Below are 15,060 nucleotides of genomic sequence, written 5' to 3'. Positions count from 1 at the left end.
TTTTCAAAGATGCTCTATGAACACATCACATGATACGTCAGATGATACGGAGGAAATCAGAAATCTCTCTTTGAAAGTCTGCCAATTTAAATTTTGCCATATCAAGGGGAAACCTGATAGAGAAATTTAAAAAAAAAACCACTTTCAATTTCTTTTTGCATTTTAGAATATTGTATTCAAATGCTTTCTTGTGGTGTAGTTTGTTAAACTCCAGATAAAAAAGTGCAAGTACACTCTTGAGGATCAGACGATAGTAGATGTTAGATGTTTTTATTGTGGAAAATGCATAGAGATAATGATGGTGAGGTGAAGTGAGACATTGAATTAACAGCTGCTGTCTTCTGTGTGTTTCTCTCAAATGTCTAGAGAGCATTTTTCAAATTTTGCACAGAGGTTTACTTGGATTCAAGTTCAGTCTGATTGGAATCAGTTGGTCAAAGATCAAGGTCGCTGTGAATTAACAAAAGCCATAGCTCAAGAAGTGATGACATTTGATATGCACAAGGTCAAGGGTCAAATTCACTTGCCTTCATAGCAATCTGCTGCAAAAACACACTCGCCATTATTTAAAGCTGCAGCTCAGGAACACAAGAGGGAATTGTAAAGTGTGAGTGTTAGTCCCCATAGGGAAATAGTTCCTCTGCATTTAACCCATTCACCCAGTGAAGCAGTGGGCAGCCGCCAGTGCAGCGCCCGGGGAGCAGTGTGTAGGGACGGTACCTTGCTCAGGGGTACCTCAGGGTAGCCGTTCAGTGGAGTCGAACCCCCGACCTTCCGATCATGGGGCCACCACTCTACCTACTGAGCTATCCCTGCCCTGAATTTTGACCATATTTCATCTTTGGTCAGACACTGAATTGGTGACGTCTGTTTACCAATTTAATTCTTTTAAAGTCTTTTCTGCATATAAAATATGAGTCTAAGATATGTGGATGCAGCAACTCTACTTGTATTCTTTGTAGTAGAATACAGTTTGTCTGATATATACAAATACCAAGAAACTGGTTTTATAGTATTTAAAAATACTCCAAAGGACACTTGCAGATGTTTGCTTGCGCGAGGCACGCGCTGAACAATTCCAGGTCCAGTGAAGTAGTAGATGAGTGTGAAAGAGAGGAATGACATTTTGAACGAGCTCCTTTCCACAGTCAAAGAATTTTCCATGGCCTTGCCAGGTCGCCCTGACAACACTGGTGACAGCCATAGGCGGCCTGGCCATCTGGAGGCCCCTGATTTTTCCCATTGGACTTGCTGATCTATGGGGCTGCTGTTGAGACCAGCAAAAGTCTTTGGCCCTGTGGGCTGTCCAGCTGAGTTTTTACAAAGTGCAATTAGAAAATCCGTCCTTGTGATGTAATGCATGCTAAATTTGAAGAATTTTAGTAAAGCAAAATATTTTATCACACAGGTTTCCAGTTTATCTGCAGTTGAATGTAGGATAAAGCCTTGTAGCAAGTCTGTCAAGGTCAGAAGTTCAGAGACAATTTTTAATCCCAGTCTGCTTCTTCCTTAGCCTGCCTGAGCTCTTACACTAAGCTACAGGCACACTTCTGTCAGTTCAGGATGTGCCTCCACCCCCCACCCCTATTGCACTTTTTTCCTGAATATAGTCTTAAAAACAATCAGGCTGTATCATCTTGTCCCCCTCTGCAGGTCTTGACAGCCAGAGCTTAGCCCTCATTATCAGCAAGTGCATGTGCAGAGGGCTGCTGACGCTGTGTGTGTCGCTGCACACTGACGTCAGCAGTGCCCCGCTCCTCTACATGCAAATGCCCTTCCTGTCTGGCTGCCATTGATACCGTTTCTCTGCCCTCCCCACGCACTCTTATTAGCATGTTTTTATCAGTTCTAGCACCTCTCGCGCCACACAGCCCAGCTAATATGACACACAGGTGTAACCAGCCGGAGGCCTAATGGCCCGCACAGTTTTATTGACTCCTGTTAGGAAATATTTATGACCTGTGAGAGGAGTTATTTTCACATTTCATGTTATGCCATGTTTATCAGTATTTGCCAGTGTGTTTTGATGTGTGTTCTTATCTGTACAGCTCGCTTTCTAGCCATCTCCAAACATGCAGAGAAGCTCAAAAACTCTGGAGACGTCAGTTGGCAGCTCCCTAGTACAAACTCCATGTGAGAACAATGCAAGATTATCCGGATAATTCACAGCGAGCAAGTGGACGTCATATGTCCTGCATTGCCCGTAGTTGACTGTTAAAAATGCGTGCGTCTGATAATTTCCGTCCTGGAGATAAAATAATCCTCATATAGGCGATATGTTCAGTTGTTAATGTGTCACTGCTCCTACGTAAAAAATGTGTTGATTAATTAAATTAATCAGATAAGCAGGTGGTCTGACATAATCGGCATCATGTCAGAAAAAGTCAAATTAAGCTGCAAGCATGTTTAGTTTAGTTTGATTCAAATCTAGTTTTTAATTAGTTTGAGTAAAAACAAAACAAAACTCTACCACAATGTGAAAAACTGTCATAGCACGTTTAAGTATAAGTTGTATCAAAATGTACTTAAAATTAGAAGGGAAAGTTGCATATTACCTATATTAACTATGTTTATTATCGGTGTATTACTGTTTCATAAGGATAAACATGTACGTGTTATATCCATGCTGCACAATACTTTTGACGAGTATAGCTGCAATGCTTGCACGATGGTGAAAGAGGTGAATGGCATTTCACTTGTGTTTTGCTGTGCCTGTGCGGCTGCTTGCGTAAAGGTGTCTACGTGTGCTGAATTGTGCTTCTTTCCCCATGCTATGATTTCGTGACGTCGCTGGAGACAATATTTCGTGCTCATTGAAAGATTTTTATCGCGTCACGTGCACAAGGAGCACGTGCCTCTTGACACAAGCTTTACCGGTTGTGGCGCTAGCAGTGATTCATCCAGCTATTCCTGTTTCTGAGCTTAGCGAGAATCACGGAGGAGCCCGTGCTCTTGTGCGTTATGCGCTCAGGTAAGGCAGAGGAGAAGGAGAGAAGTGAAGAGACTAGTGTAACTGTGAGGTTTTGGCAGCTTTTGTACACATGTTTTTGTTTTGTTTTTGTCTCTCTCTCTGTAGGTCTCAGCCCTTTACTCTCCATCCCGGCTTTAATGGCATCCGCTCCTTCAGCTTTTACCCATCTCCCTCTCTGTTTCGGCCCTTCTATTTCTCTCTGTAAACAAGCAGAAGGCCAACAACTCTGTCCTCAGGCTGTCTCCCGCCATCTCGTTGCCATGGTGTATGGAGCATTGTTTGCTGGCCTCTATGTCGGGTTGCCATGGCAGGGCTTATTTGCCATATTAAATGTTTGGCAGCACTGTACAGATGCTGATGACAAACACCCATCATCCCACTTTGATCAGTGAAACAGTCCGTGATTAGAGGAGATGGCATGGATCTACTGATCTATTTATCAAGCTTAGTAATAGATTACTGTATGGACATAATCAACAAATGATGCTGCAGCTGGTAAAAAATATAGTGTAAAATAGCTAGTTTTGGCATTTAAGTGCCAAAACGCAAACTTTTTGCTTTTCAGTGTTCCTCTGCTCAGTCCCGTGTAACAGTAATATTTCAGAATGATAAAAATTTGCTTTTGATTTTGCTGATTGTGACCTAATTATGTCTGATGGTATCATGGCTGCATGCGTGTTTACATGATCAGATGAGACTTGTGCTGCTTCTGTGTGAGGCATACTCCCCTGCGGTTCTCCCTCTTGTGGAGCGGGGTGAGACTGCATGCTGGTGCTGCAAAAGAAATGTTTAATGTCTGGATTTTTACACATGAAAGTTCACTTTTTGGCACACATTTATCCAGTTCGTAAGCTTCACGTTGTGATTTGTTATGCTACCCAGAAATGCATATGCATATATTTTATAAAGTGCATGGCTGAAATGTTAGGAAAACAGAAAATGTGCAAGAGGATAACTAAATTCAAATACTTACAAATTGCTACATTTGTATATGCTGTCATAAAGCTTTAGGCTATTTCTGAAACATACTGTTAAACAACTTGCACAGCACTTTGACTGTGCAGCTCTGTAATATGTGAGAGCTCCTTTGTAGTTACCAACAGATAGCGCTTCTAATTGACGTAGTTGAGGCTTGATAAGATCTCATAGCTCTATTGTAGACGCACCTTGGTGGTTTTCGTGGTTTGCTTTTCTGCTTTTGCTTTCAGTGAGAGGCCTCTGTCTGCCGTCACTCAGGCAGACTGCATTAGCATACCTGTAGTAAAATTTGTATTTTGTGGCACGGGGAATCCCTAATGTAATCTGCGACTACACTGTTGTGTTTAAACTTTAGATAACATGAAGAACAGACGAGCAGAAGCTGTCTGTTTGTGGCCCACCGGCGCCTGCTCTATAAGGTCATAAAGCATTGTGCTCAAAGTGGAGCATAGGTCAGAGCCCGAGCTCCATCTGTGTAGATACATTTCATATTCTCTTTTATAAATAAACACACAACATACAAAGATGACATTTGACTGACGTTTCCTTTGTTTCTTCTTTTCAGATGATCTTATGGGACTGGGATCTGAAACACTGGTACAAACCACAGTATCAGGTCAGTGCTGTGCTCTGTTTAGCTCGCATGTTTATGAGGGTTTAAGGTTGTGGGTAATTCAGGAAACACACTGCCTATATAGTTTCTTTTAGATAGTCAGTCTGTAGTCCACCCACAGAGAGTAATTCAGGTTTAGTGCGTTAAGTTAAAACACGCATTTTGTTCCTACAGCAACCTTTTCGTCAGGTTTTGCTCTTGTGTCTCACAAACAACAGCATTTCATATGAAATCTGCTCTAAAAAAAAAGAAGGGATAAAACCCTGTAACAGATTGCGCTCACAATTTTGGGGATTTCACTTTAGACAATAGCATGTCACTTCAATAATCCAAATTTCTGGTCTAGACAGTGTGTTTTCATCCACGTACACTATTTTTATTATCTTGCTGTGCAAAAGGCTAGAGGAAGAGAAGAGGGATAAGGAGACAAGAAAATAGAAATCATGTGGAAGAAGAAGTTGGAAACAATACATAGTGTTTAGAAACAATTAGGGAACACTTAAATTACACATCAGATCTGCAGTTCTGTGAAAAACTAAGTACACCCATAGTCCATCCATAGGAACTAAGAGGGTAAGTAGCAGTCAGGTGCTGCTTATCAAATGTACTTGATTAAATGTAAACGCAAGTGTGAGCAGCACCAGAAACGCAGAAGTTTCTAGAAGAAGTTAGTTTCTAGTCTGGAGCATTCAAGTGTGTGTTACAAAATGCCACAAGATTTCCAGGAGTGGACATCCCAGGAAATTCAACCCAAGGTCAGAGCGTGAAATGCTTGAAGAAACTGCAAAAAACCCAGTAGCTACATCTCAGACTTAACAGGCCACAGTTAGCATGTTAAATGCTAAAGTTCAAAAAGACTGAACAAGTATGGCTTCGTTGGAAGGGTTGCAAGAACAAAGCATCTTCTCTCTAAGAAGAAAATTGCTTAGGTTTGCAAAACTGCATCCGAACAAACCACAGATGAGACCGAGGTAGAGATGTTTGGCTGTAATACATTTCACCACATCTGGGGAAAAACAAACACAAACACATCAACACAAACACTACACAAGCAACTGTCAAGCATGGTGGTGGAGGGTTGATGATTTAGCAGCCACATTATTATGGCACCTTGCAGTTATTGGGTTGACAATGAATTATCAGTGAATGTGAGACCATTTAACTGAGAGCTAAAGCTCAGCCTAAAATAGGCCAAACAGCAGAACAATAATCCCAAACAGAGCAGCAGCAGAATGGCTGAAGAGACAAGCATCAAGGTGTCCAAAATCAACCTGGTTGAAACGGTGTGACTTTGAAGGAGCTGTGGGTGCACAAATGCCCAAAATTCATTGAACTGAAGCAATGCTGTAAAGGAAGTGGGTAAAAAAAACAATGATGTAAGAGATGGATAAAGTCATAAAGAAAACGATAACTTCAAGTTATTGCTGTTAAAAGTAGACCTACGAGTGGCTGAGTCATGGGTTGTTAGTTTTTTACAGTGATGAATAGAGTCCTGTGAAAACGTTGTCTTTATCTATCACGTGACTGTATATAAAGTTGATGTACATTGTGCAATTTACACAAAGACATAACAGTCAGTGGAAACCAAAATCGTCAAGGACCGGATTCAGAATCATTTAAAATGCCTTCTTCATGTTTTTGCACAGTTTATGTGTAATTTATGGGAAAGTGGAATTTATAAAAGAGAGCGTGAAGAAATAAAGAACGCGATTATAAACCTCATACTATTCCTGGCCACCTATCTGCCATAAACCAGTACTCACACTCCAGCAGGAGTCTACTAGACACCACAAACCATAAACTTTTAACTGTCATTTTATGTCTGCCTTTGCAGCTCTGCTCCCTAACCTGTGCAGTGTATGTGCATTTACAACAGGGTGCAGTGAGCGGCAACGGTGTGGACCTTTCAGTCATCAACGAGGCCAGGAATCTGGTGTCAGACCTGCTCATGGACTCGTCGCTGCCTCCACACACTATCTCAGTTCTGCGCAGCATCTCCAGCCTCATGGGGACGTTTTCAGGCTCATGCCGCCCCAGGGTCAACCCTTTTACCCCCTTTCCAGGTTTCTACTCCTGCGATGAGGTGGAGGACTCTGTAGAGAGGAGTGATAGGAAACCTATTAAGGTGGGAACAAGTGTTACTACTGCACAAAACTAGTCCCTTATCAGTTATTAATAGTTTTAACCAGCACTGGTTTGTGATGGGAAATAGTTCTGAAGCCATAAAACTGATTACTAGTTTCAAATAGTCAGCCAAGTTAACTTATGATGTTAATGTTACTGTATAAAACATATATTTATCACTGGATCTTTCTTCACCAATCAGGGTTTGAACAGCAGAAACAGCCTCCCCACCCCTCAGCCAAGGCGTAGCTCCACCTCATCTGCATCCTCCACACTCCCTTCTCTTGACTGCGCCTCTTTACGGTGGGAACGTAACAACGGCAAGAGACCCCACCCTGACCTCAACTTGATCAGGTACTCATCACAAACTCAGCCGTCTACCTTACCACCTCGCAGAAACACAAGAGTATCTGTAGAGCTGCTAGCGCACGTTATTTATCTCTTACTTGAATCTCTCCTGTTTTGGAGCAGATAAAATTGCTTTTCTTGCAGGATCTAACGTGTTCCTTTTATTGCCAGAAACTCATAATGAAAGTTATCATGAAAAGTAAGTGCAGTGATAGTTTTACCCAAATGTAAATAAACCACTGTACTTTTAGTACAGTTGTCACTTCTTTAACTAAGGCTACCTCGATGAACCACGGACTAGCAAATCTATTCTTTGATGCACAATCAAGAAATGGACTTATTAATTATAGCATAACACTTCAGTGTTAAAAATGGGTTTAGAAGCTTTAAATAAATTCATTTCAAAATTGGTTTGAATTACCATAGTGACGGTGGGGTGCAGTGCCTGTTACCGTGTGTCTCCACTGGATGGCAGGAGAGGATTGGCTATGTTGGCACCTTTTTTTGTCTTTGTTTCTGTAGTGTAACGTGATTGGCTTGCCAGAGTAGCCTTGAACTGTTGTTCTTTGTCTGGATAATGCATAACATCTGATAAAAAGAAACCCTTTTTATATTTTCTTGATAAATCCCGTGTTTAATATATGTGTTTTTGTCCTGCAGCTCAGGTTTGTCCAATGGGCCTAATGCAAACCTGCTCACCATTCCCAAGCAGAGATCTTCCTCTGTCACCCTCACATACCATGCGGGGCCCAGGAGAGCAGGTGAGACTTAAATATAAAGCTCCTCGGACTCACTGCACGTCTGTTTATTACTCATGTTTGACTCTGTTTTTGTCTTTTCCTGCACTCCCTTTATTCTCTCTAGGCACATCACCGAGCCTGAGCCCCGTCACCTCTCCAAGCCACAGTCCTCCCACTGTAGGCACAGGTTCTTCATCATCCCTTGTTCCTCGATTGCCTGTGGAGTTCCCAGACACGGCTGACTTCTTGACGAAGCCTAGTGTAAATCTGAACCTGCATAAACCCTTGGGCTACACAGTAAACTCCCCTGATTTCCGTAGCTCCGCCTTACCTCTCTGCACCAGGTGAGACCTGCAGAACTGAAGAGACACGCCACACTGTCATCTTTTATCCAGTCTATCAGCGATTGCCGTTAAGATATATGATGGATTGCATTTGGTTATGTCTGTGATTATTAGCTGTGGTCGTCAGATGCTCAAGGGCAACAGTGATACAGGGGAATCCCATCAACCGTACACCACTGAGGCTCAGCGGAGACGCTCAGGTACATATAGTTAGATGTTATGGAACAATGGCACAGTTTCGAGTCTTAGGGTTGAAAATATAAAACTTCTATAAGCTGCGTAAGGTGCTAATGTTTTTCTCTGCATGTGATGCATTACTGGGTGGTTTTACATTGTGTTTTTATACATAGCAGGGGAAGGACCAGAGTTCATAGGAGAACCTCTGATCAGGGAGGAGAGTTCGGAGATGGATGTGTCTGAAGATGGGTGCCCAGACGATGGGGGGAACCAGAGGCTGACAGAGGAGGAGAAGGAGAAGAGCACGAGCACAGACCAGCAGACTCAGGAATCAGAGGTGAGCTTAATCAGAGGGCTTTTACTCACAGTGTGATTATCGACCGGAGAACAACCTGTGAAAAAAACATAAGTGCACTGTTCCCGTAGAAGTTAAGAGGGTGATTAGCAGCCAGATACTGCTAATCAAATGCACTTGAAGAACTGATCATCAACAAGTGTGAGACGTTTGGGGAGTTTTTTGGTCTGGAGCAGTCAGACCAAAAAACTGGTCTTATTGCTCAGGCTTTCGAGGATCAGATATCTCAGCAAATTCCTCCCAAGGTCAGACCATGCAATGCCCAAAGAAGCTGTAAAAAGCCTTCAATGACAACTTCCTGGGAGTTTATCGGAGATACGAAGCAAGGTGTTTAGCACCGTTTTAATACGCCATGCGAGGTCCTGCTATCAGCAGAAGGGTACATTAGCGGTGACCAGCAAACAAAATATTTGCAAATCTCTGATCAAACTGTCAGCAGGCTAGCTGCAGAATCAGAAGGAAAATACTGCATTGTTTTGTTGTTTGTTTGTCTATAGTGAGCCTAATGATCTTGTGTCATCAGGATGAACAGGAGTTTATGCTAGATCCTATGCTTGAGGAACACGAGACCCTCATGGAGAGGATGAACACCTGGAACTTCCAGATTTTTGACCTGGTGGACAAAACAGGAGGGAAGACCGGAAGGATCCTAAGCTATGTTAGTAACAACTCCAAACCCAATATGTACATATCTGATAAGCAGTTCTACTAGTAGCATATAATGACCATTGTTTTCCCTGTTGGATAGACTTTAAACCTTTTAGTCTGAAGTGAATATGTCCAGTTTTTTCGTAAACTTTGATTACCAAAATTAGCAGAGGTGCCCCAGAGGCACAGCTTCATACATTTTCAGCAGTCTAGTGGAGCCTGGATGCTCCGGTACCTCCTCCCTAAGTTATGACTGATTATGATTATGAGTATGATTCAGTTTGAGCCAACTGTGGACTTTATTACTTGTGGAATCTACTTTGTTTTACTGTAGCACTAAACTGATGTGATGTCGCTGGCTTTCCTGTTTTCGGATGGGTGTTTTAGTAAAGTTGCCTTTTCTTTCCCCAGGTGACATACACCCTTTTCCAGGATATGTGTCTCTTTGAGATCTTCAAGATCCCTGTGAGGGAGTTCATGACATACTTCTGTGCTCTGGAAAATGGATACAGAGACATTCCTTGTGAGTGTTGCGCTGTGCAGTGTTTAAGACTTAAAAAAAAATCTTATACATGGTTATGTTTATTTTTGCAATAATCAAGCACAATAATTTTTAAGTTAAACTGTTATGGTTAAAAACACACAGATCATAATCGGGTACATGCTACTGATGTGCTGCACGCTGTTTGGTACCTGACCACTCGACCAATCCCTGGGTTCCAGCAGATCCACAGTGAGCATGTGACTGGGAGTGACACAGGTAAACAACAGTTTGTACTATTACATTATAATCTTATAAATCACTTTTCTCATGCATACCAGTTTCCTCCACTGGAAATACTGCCATTTGGTTTAGACAGAGGGAGGCACCGGGGTAGAGTGTGCAGGTGACAGGACACAGGGCCTGGATTTGCGCTCAGTTGGATATTATCCGACCTTTGTACTAATAGGTCTCGGGGTAAAGTCAGCGATTGATCTGCCTGAATTGAACATTTACATTCATTTACATTCACTCCGTGTCTTGAAAAGTTCAGGGCCGTAGTGCATGTGCGAAAGCTGCTCTAGACAATGCTGTTTGCAGTCCAAACACATGGTCGCACAACATTGACTCCCAGTGATTCCCTCACACTGTAAAAAAATTTAAAATGTCATTAACATGCAGAAACACTTTGGTCTTCTAAGTTTCATTTTTTTCTGTTCTGGTAAAAAAAAATACAGCCAACTAAACATAATTAGCCTTGTTGTGTTAACTTAGCTAAAGTGTGCATGCTTTGGAAGTGCCCGCACTGTTACTGCTGCTTGATGCTTTTAAGAGTTTCTTCCTCACGGGTTGGTTTAAAGAAAGCAGATGGTTTGGCTCAAATGGCAGAGATTCCCAGGCTCGTTTCTGCAGATGATATTTAAGCTCTATTAGAAATTATCTGAGGCTTATCCACTGACGTGCACCCACTGCTGCCAGAGCAGCTGTCATTTGATAAGGAGAGGGGGAGTGAGAAAATGGAAGTGATCTGGGAAATGAAATCTAAAACAGCGAATACGCTGGCATAGAACGCTGTGTGTGTGTGTGTGTGTGTGTGTGTGTGTGTGTGTGTGTGTGTGTGTGTGTGTGTGTGTGTGTGTGTGTGTGTGTGTGTGTGTGCATGTAGGTGTATGGAGACCTTTACATTAGCTCCAGTTTAGTTTTGCTTAATTACAAAAGAGCTAAAAGTGTAATCTGTCTGATTTTTTTTATTGCTGAGACTCATCAGTCTTGTTTGTTATGTTCCAGATTCAGACAGTGGAATCTCTCCAGGCAGGATATCCTACGCCTCGTCCAAGAGCTCCTCAATTTCAGATGACAGCTATGGCTGCCTGTCCTGGAACATCCCTGCCCTGGAGCTCATGGCCCTTTATGTAGCAGCTGCAATGCACGACTATGACCACCCTGGTCGCACAAATGCCTTTCTAGTAGCCACTAATGCACCTCAGGTAGCGTACAGTTTCTGCTTGTACTTCAGAGGGTTGCAGACATAACAGAAACAGAGGATAACAATATGAATTCAAAATATGGGTTAAGGCAAAGTGCCATTTTCATGGATTGCTAAAAATGGAGTGGTGAAGACAGAGTATACAAAATGTTGTTATTAGTTATACTTACTCAGCTTACACCCCTATTTAGGCGGATAAATCACTTAGTATTTGTCCTGCGCTTTGTTTGCTAGTACAGCAGTGTTAGATATGGTGTCTCACACTCAGAGTTGGTGGCCAGTCTATATAGTCCTCTAGGCTTCCTGTGGAAATTAACAGTATCTTCCATAAAACAAAGTACAAAATACATTTATGTCAAAGTCTGCAGGGTGAATTACTCACTGGCTGTTGATGGTCATTGCCTGAAAGGCGCTGGAACCTGTTATCCCTGAAGACCAACAGCCCAAGAGCAAATATCAACACTTGGCCTGAGACAAGCCTCGTGTACATACAGAAACTCACATGGCTGTCTGTGCAGCATTGATTGGGCTTCCCTGAAGTGTCACCCGACGGATATTGTGTGGCTTTACTTTTACATTCCTCCGATTCCACCCCAAGGAATACTTACTGCCACTGGACATAAGATGTATGATTTATTATATTAACATTACTAGCAATATAGTAACATCAGATACATTAGGTTCCTACACTAGAGATAGCATTACAGCTAATGCAGCAATGTAAGCATAATGTTAAATTTTAACTTGCATGCACCTCGGTATCAGATTGCCTCACGTGGTATTTTTTGTGGTTTGTCTTTATGTAGTTAGTGTCCGGTTTTTCAGTTAATCTTTAACTTTTCTTTACATCACCGCTGCGTGACACACGAGCCACACTTGTGCTTGTCTGACAGGCTATTTTACGCTGAGGTGTTATTTGATTTCCTGAGACTTCCTTAGTTATCTCTACAAATGAAGATCATGTGCAAGATTAGCTTGTCACCACATGGCCAGTTAATGCTCCCTCATTGGTGGTGAGTTATGTAAATGAGCGATGAAACAGTTAACCACTTGCCCCAGTTTAAATATTGTATTTTGACGACATGTCCAGCGATAGCGCTCACTCTGTCTGGGTTTCGTGCTAGGAAAGTGAGTTAAAAGAAAAGGAGAAAAGAACCTTGGACCTATTGATTGCTAACGATGTTGACGACCACTATGTCTGTTGAAAGGATCTTAAGTATTTTGTGGTATCAAATGTTTTAACATTTGTTATCATTTGATACCTTTCAACCAGTAGATGTTTTCAGCTGTGTCTGCGCCTTTGCTTGTCACAGTAAAAGTTTTACATACTAAGATTGATCTAAGATGAAAATGACATATTACACTGTCTCATTATTTACTTAACAGACACTAGGCTAAAATGCAGAACCAGAATGTGAAAACCTAAGGTGACCCCACGATTCAGTAGCTGATAGAACCACCTCTGAAACATTGAATTTTGTCTCTTCTTTGCAGCATTGTGTCAGTTCATTGAGGTTTGCATTCATTTATGCACAGCTCTCTCAAAGGTCCTGCCACTGCATTTCAGTCAGGTTGATTCTAGACGTTGACTGCTCCATTAAACGCCTTGATTCTTTTCTTTTTCTTGCTCGTAACATTGTCCTGCTGCATGATCCGGTTTAGGCCAGGTTTTAGCTGCTTGAGAATGATGGCCTCACATTTGCCTCTACAATACTTTGTTATACGGACGACTTTATGGACGATTCATTGACTGCCAAGTGCACAAGTACTGTGGCTGCAGAACAAGGCAAAATGATCACTTCTCCATCACCTGACTTGACAGTTTGTCGACAGTTTGATGCAATAGGTGAATCTACTAAGAGTCTGGATTAGTTTGAATAACAATGACCTTTGACCTTGAGATCTAAGGACTTTGTTATTAAACAGTGAACACGATAACTCAAGAACGATCACCCGGGATTTAAAAATCAATACCTTTGCGATTTTATACACAATACAAGTTATGCAGCTCATACGCACAACACGAGCAACCCTATTATTAACCTTTTAGAACTTTTTAGGAATCATTTTAGTGTGCCACTTTGACACCTTGTGCTTTTGTCCTCCTGGGCGCTGTAGGCTGTGCTGTACAATGACCGCTCAGTGCTGGAGAACCACCATGCAGCATCTGCCTGGAGCCTCTACCTTTCCCAACCTGAGTTCAACTTCCTCGTCAACCTGGATCACATGGAATTCAAGCGTTTTCGTTTCCTCGTCATCGAGGCTATACTGGCCACAGACCTCAAGAAGCACTTTGATTTCCTGGCTGAATTCAATTCCAAGGTCTGAGATGAATTATTTTGAACAGACAGCTTACAAAAAGTATAATTTTCTGCAAAACATTGATTTAAGCATTGAGAGGTTGTTAAGTTAAAAAAAAAATCAGTTGAGCAATACATGGCATAATGAGTCTACGATACAAGTTGTACTAAGGCATCCATCTTTGTAAACAGGTGAACGATGTGAACAGTCCAGGAATTGATTGGACCAACGAGAACGATAGACTGCTGGTGTGCCAAGTGTGCATAAAGTTGGCAGATATCAATGGACCAGCCAAAGTCCGTGACTTGCACCTCAAATGGACAGAAGGAATCGTCAATGAGTTCTACGAACAGGTACAGACTGCGTGCTAATGCTGCAGAGAGTTTTTAGTTATCATAGATCATAGATTTTTATCTCTGTATTAAACTTTAAGCATTTCCTTCTAGAAGATTTGAACTTTTTTGTAAAATGAGAGTGCACCCTCTTGTAAAACTGATCCTGAAACCAGGAAAGAAGAAATATCAAGAAATATCAACACTCAAAAAACCTTTCAAATTTGTGTCAAATCTGCTTTTGTGTGCGCATGGTCATACGAGGAAAAAAGTCAGAGCTGCGCAACGCTTTCTGTTCCTCTGATTGTGATATAGTTTGTATCAAATATCAAATCTCATCTCTAAATGTCTGTAATCTGCGGTTTTAATCTGCAGGGAGATGAAGAATCCAGGTTGGGATTACCCATCAGCCCCTTCATGGACCGCTCCTCCCCTCAGTTGGCCAAGCTGCAGGAGTCCTTCATCACACACATTGTAGGACCGCTTTGTAACTCCTACGATGCTGCTGGCTTACTTCCTGGCCACTGGATCACTGAAGAGGGGTCGGATGATGATGACGAAGAGGGCCAGGTGGACATCGAAACAGACGAAGATGAAGATGAGGAAGATGAGCTAGAAGAAGAGCTGGCACCAAGTAAGATGTGGTACCCACAAATTTTAAATAAAGCCACTTCAGGTGTCGTTATGAGACAGGTATTCTTAGTATTTTGGGTTTTGTGGTCATGTGACTGTTAACGGCATGACATTGACTCGTCTGACATTTTGATATTTACCTCTCCCTGTTTTTAAGCTAATTGGTTAATTTAGTGTAACAGTCTAAAGTATTTAGCACTTTTGTACTATTTTGTACTCCTTGTGCAGCTTTGAGAAAACCTCAGTAAAAGTTATATCAAAGTGACTGTGTCGAGAATAGCACGCTATAACTCCTGGTACCGATTTGTTTGATAGTTTTCCTGAAATTCGCATAGAACTGTGTCCAAAAAAACCCCCTCCACATTGAAGAACAATCAACTCATTCAGTCTCCGTTGTCACTTTGTTATATATACAGACAGAAAATTACATGCTTCCATGATAGTTGTTACAGTTGAGAGCGATTTTGTTTGTTTTGGTCAAATTTAACTGCTTCCAACTTCCTCGGTCTGCTCAGTGTTTTGCACTAGA

The 15,060-nt window shown here is 41.9% G+C and overlaps 1 protein-coding gene across 2 annotated transcripts in view; it reads left to right on the top strand.

Moving 5' to 3' along the window:
- pde3b (phosphodiesterase 3B) overlaps positions 1-15,060 on the top strand; it is a 48,077-nt gene that overhangs the window by 29,131 nt on the left and 3,886 nt on the right. Inside the window, exons 2-15 of one of the 2 annotated variants that reach the window (XM_026167329.1) lie at positions 4,515-4,565; positions 6,439-6,687; positions 6,889-7,040; positions 7,695-7,795; positions 7,899-8,118; positions 8,233-8,318; positions 8,472-8,632; positions 9,174-9,308; positions 9,710-9,821; positions 9,945-10,058; positions 11,067-11,266; positions 13,384-13,587; positions 13,758-13,919; positions 14,274-14,532. In XM_026167329.1, the coding sequence (XP_026023114.1) occupies positions 4,515-4,565; positions 6,439-6,687; positions 6,889-7,040; positions 7,695-7,795; positions 7,899-8,118; positions 8,233-8,318; positions 8,472-8,632; positions 9,174-9,308; positions 9,710-9,821; positions 9,945-10,058; positions 11,067-11,266; positions 13,384-13,587; positions 13,758-13,919; positions 14,274-14,532 (2,206 nt within the window). Of the gene's footprint in view, positions 1-4,514; positions 4,566-6,438; positions 6,688-6,888; positions 7,041-7,694; positions 7,796-7,898; positions 8,119-8,232; positions 8,319-8,468; positions 8,633-9,173; positions 9,309-9,709; positions 9,822-9,944; positions 10,059-11,066; positions 11,267-13,383; positions 13,588-13,757; positions 13,920-14,273; positions 14,533-15,060 lie in introns of both variants that reach the window. The other variant, XM_026167321.1, reaches the window with a different exon arrangement.

Source organism: Astatotilapia calliptera, chromosome 1 (genome assembly GCF_900246225.1).
Source record: "Astatotilapia calliptera chromosome 1, fAstCal1.2, whole genome shotgun sequence".
In the NCBI taxonomy this organism is placed as follows: Eukaryota; Metazoa; Chordata; class Actinopteri; order Cichliformes; family Cichlidae; genus Astatotilapia; species Astatotilapia calliptera.
The sequence above is the reverse complement of the archived record's forward strand: the minus strand, read 5'-3'. Positions and strand labels throughout refer to the sequence as shown.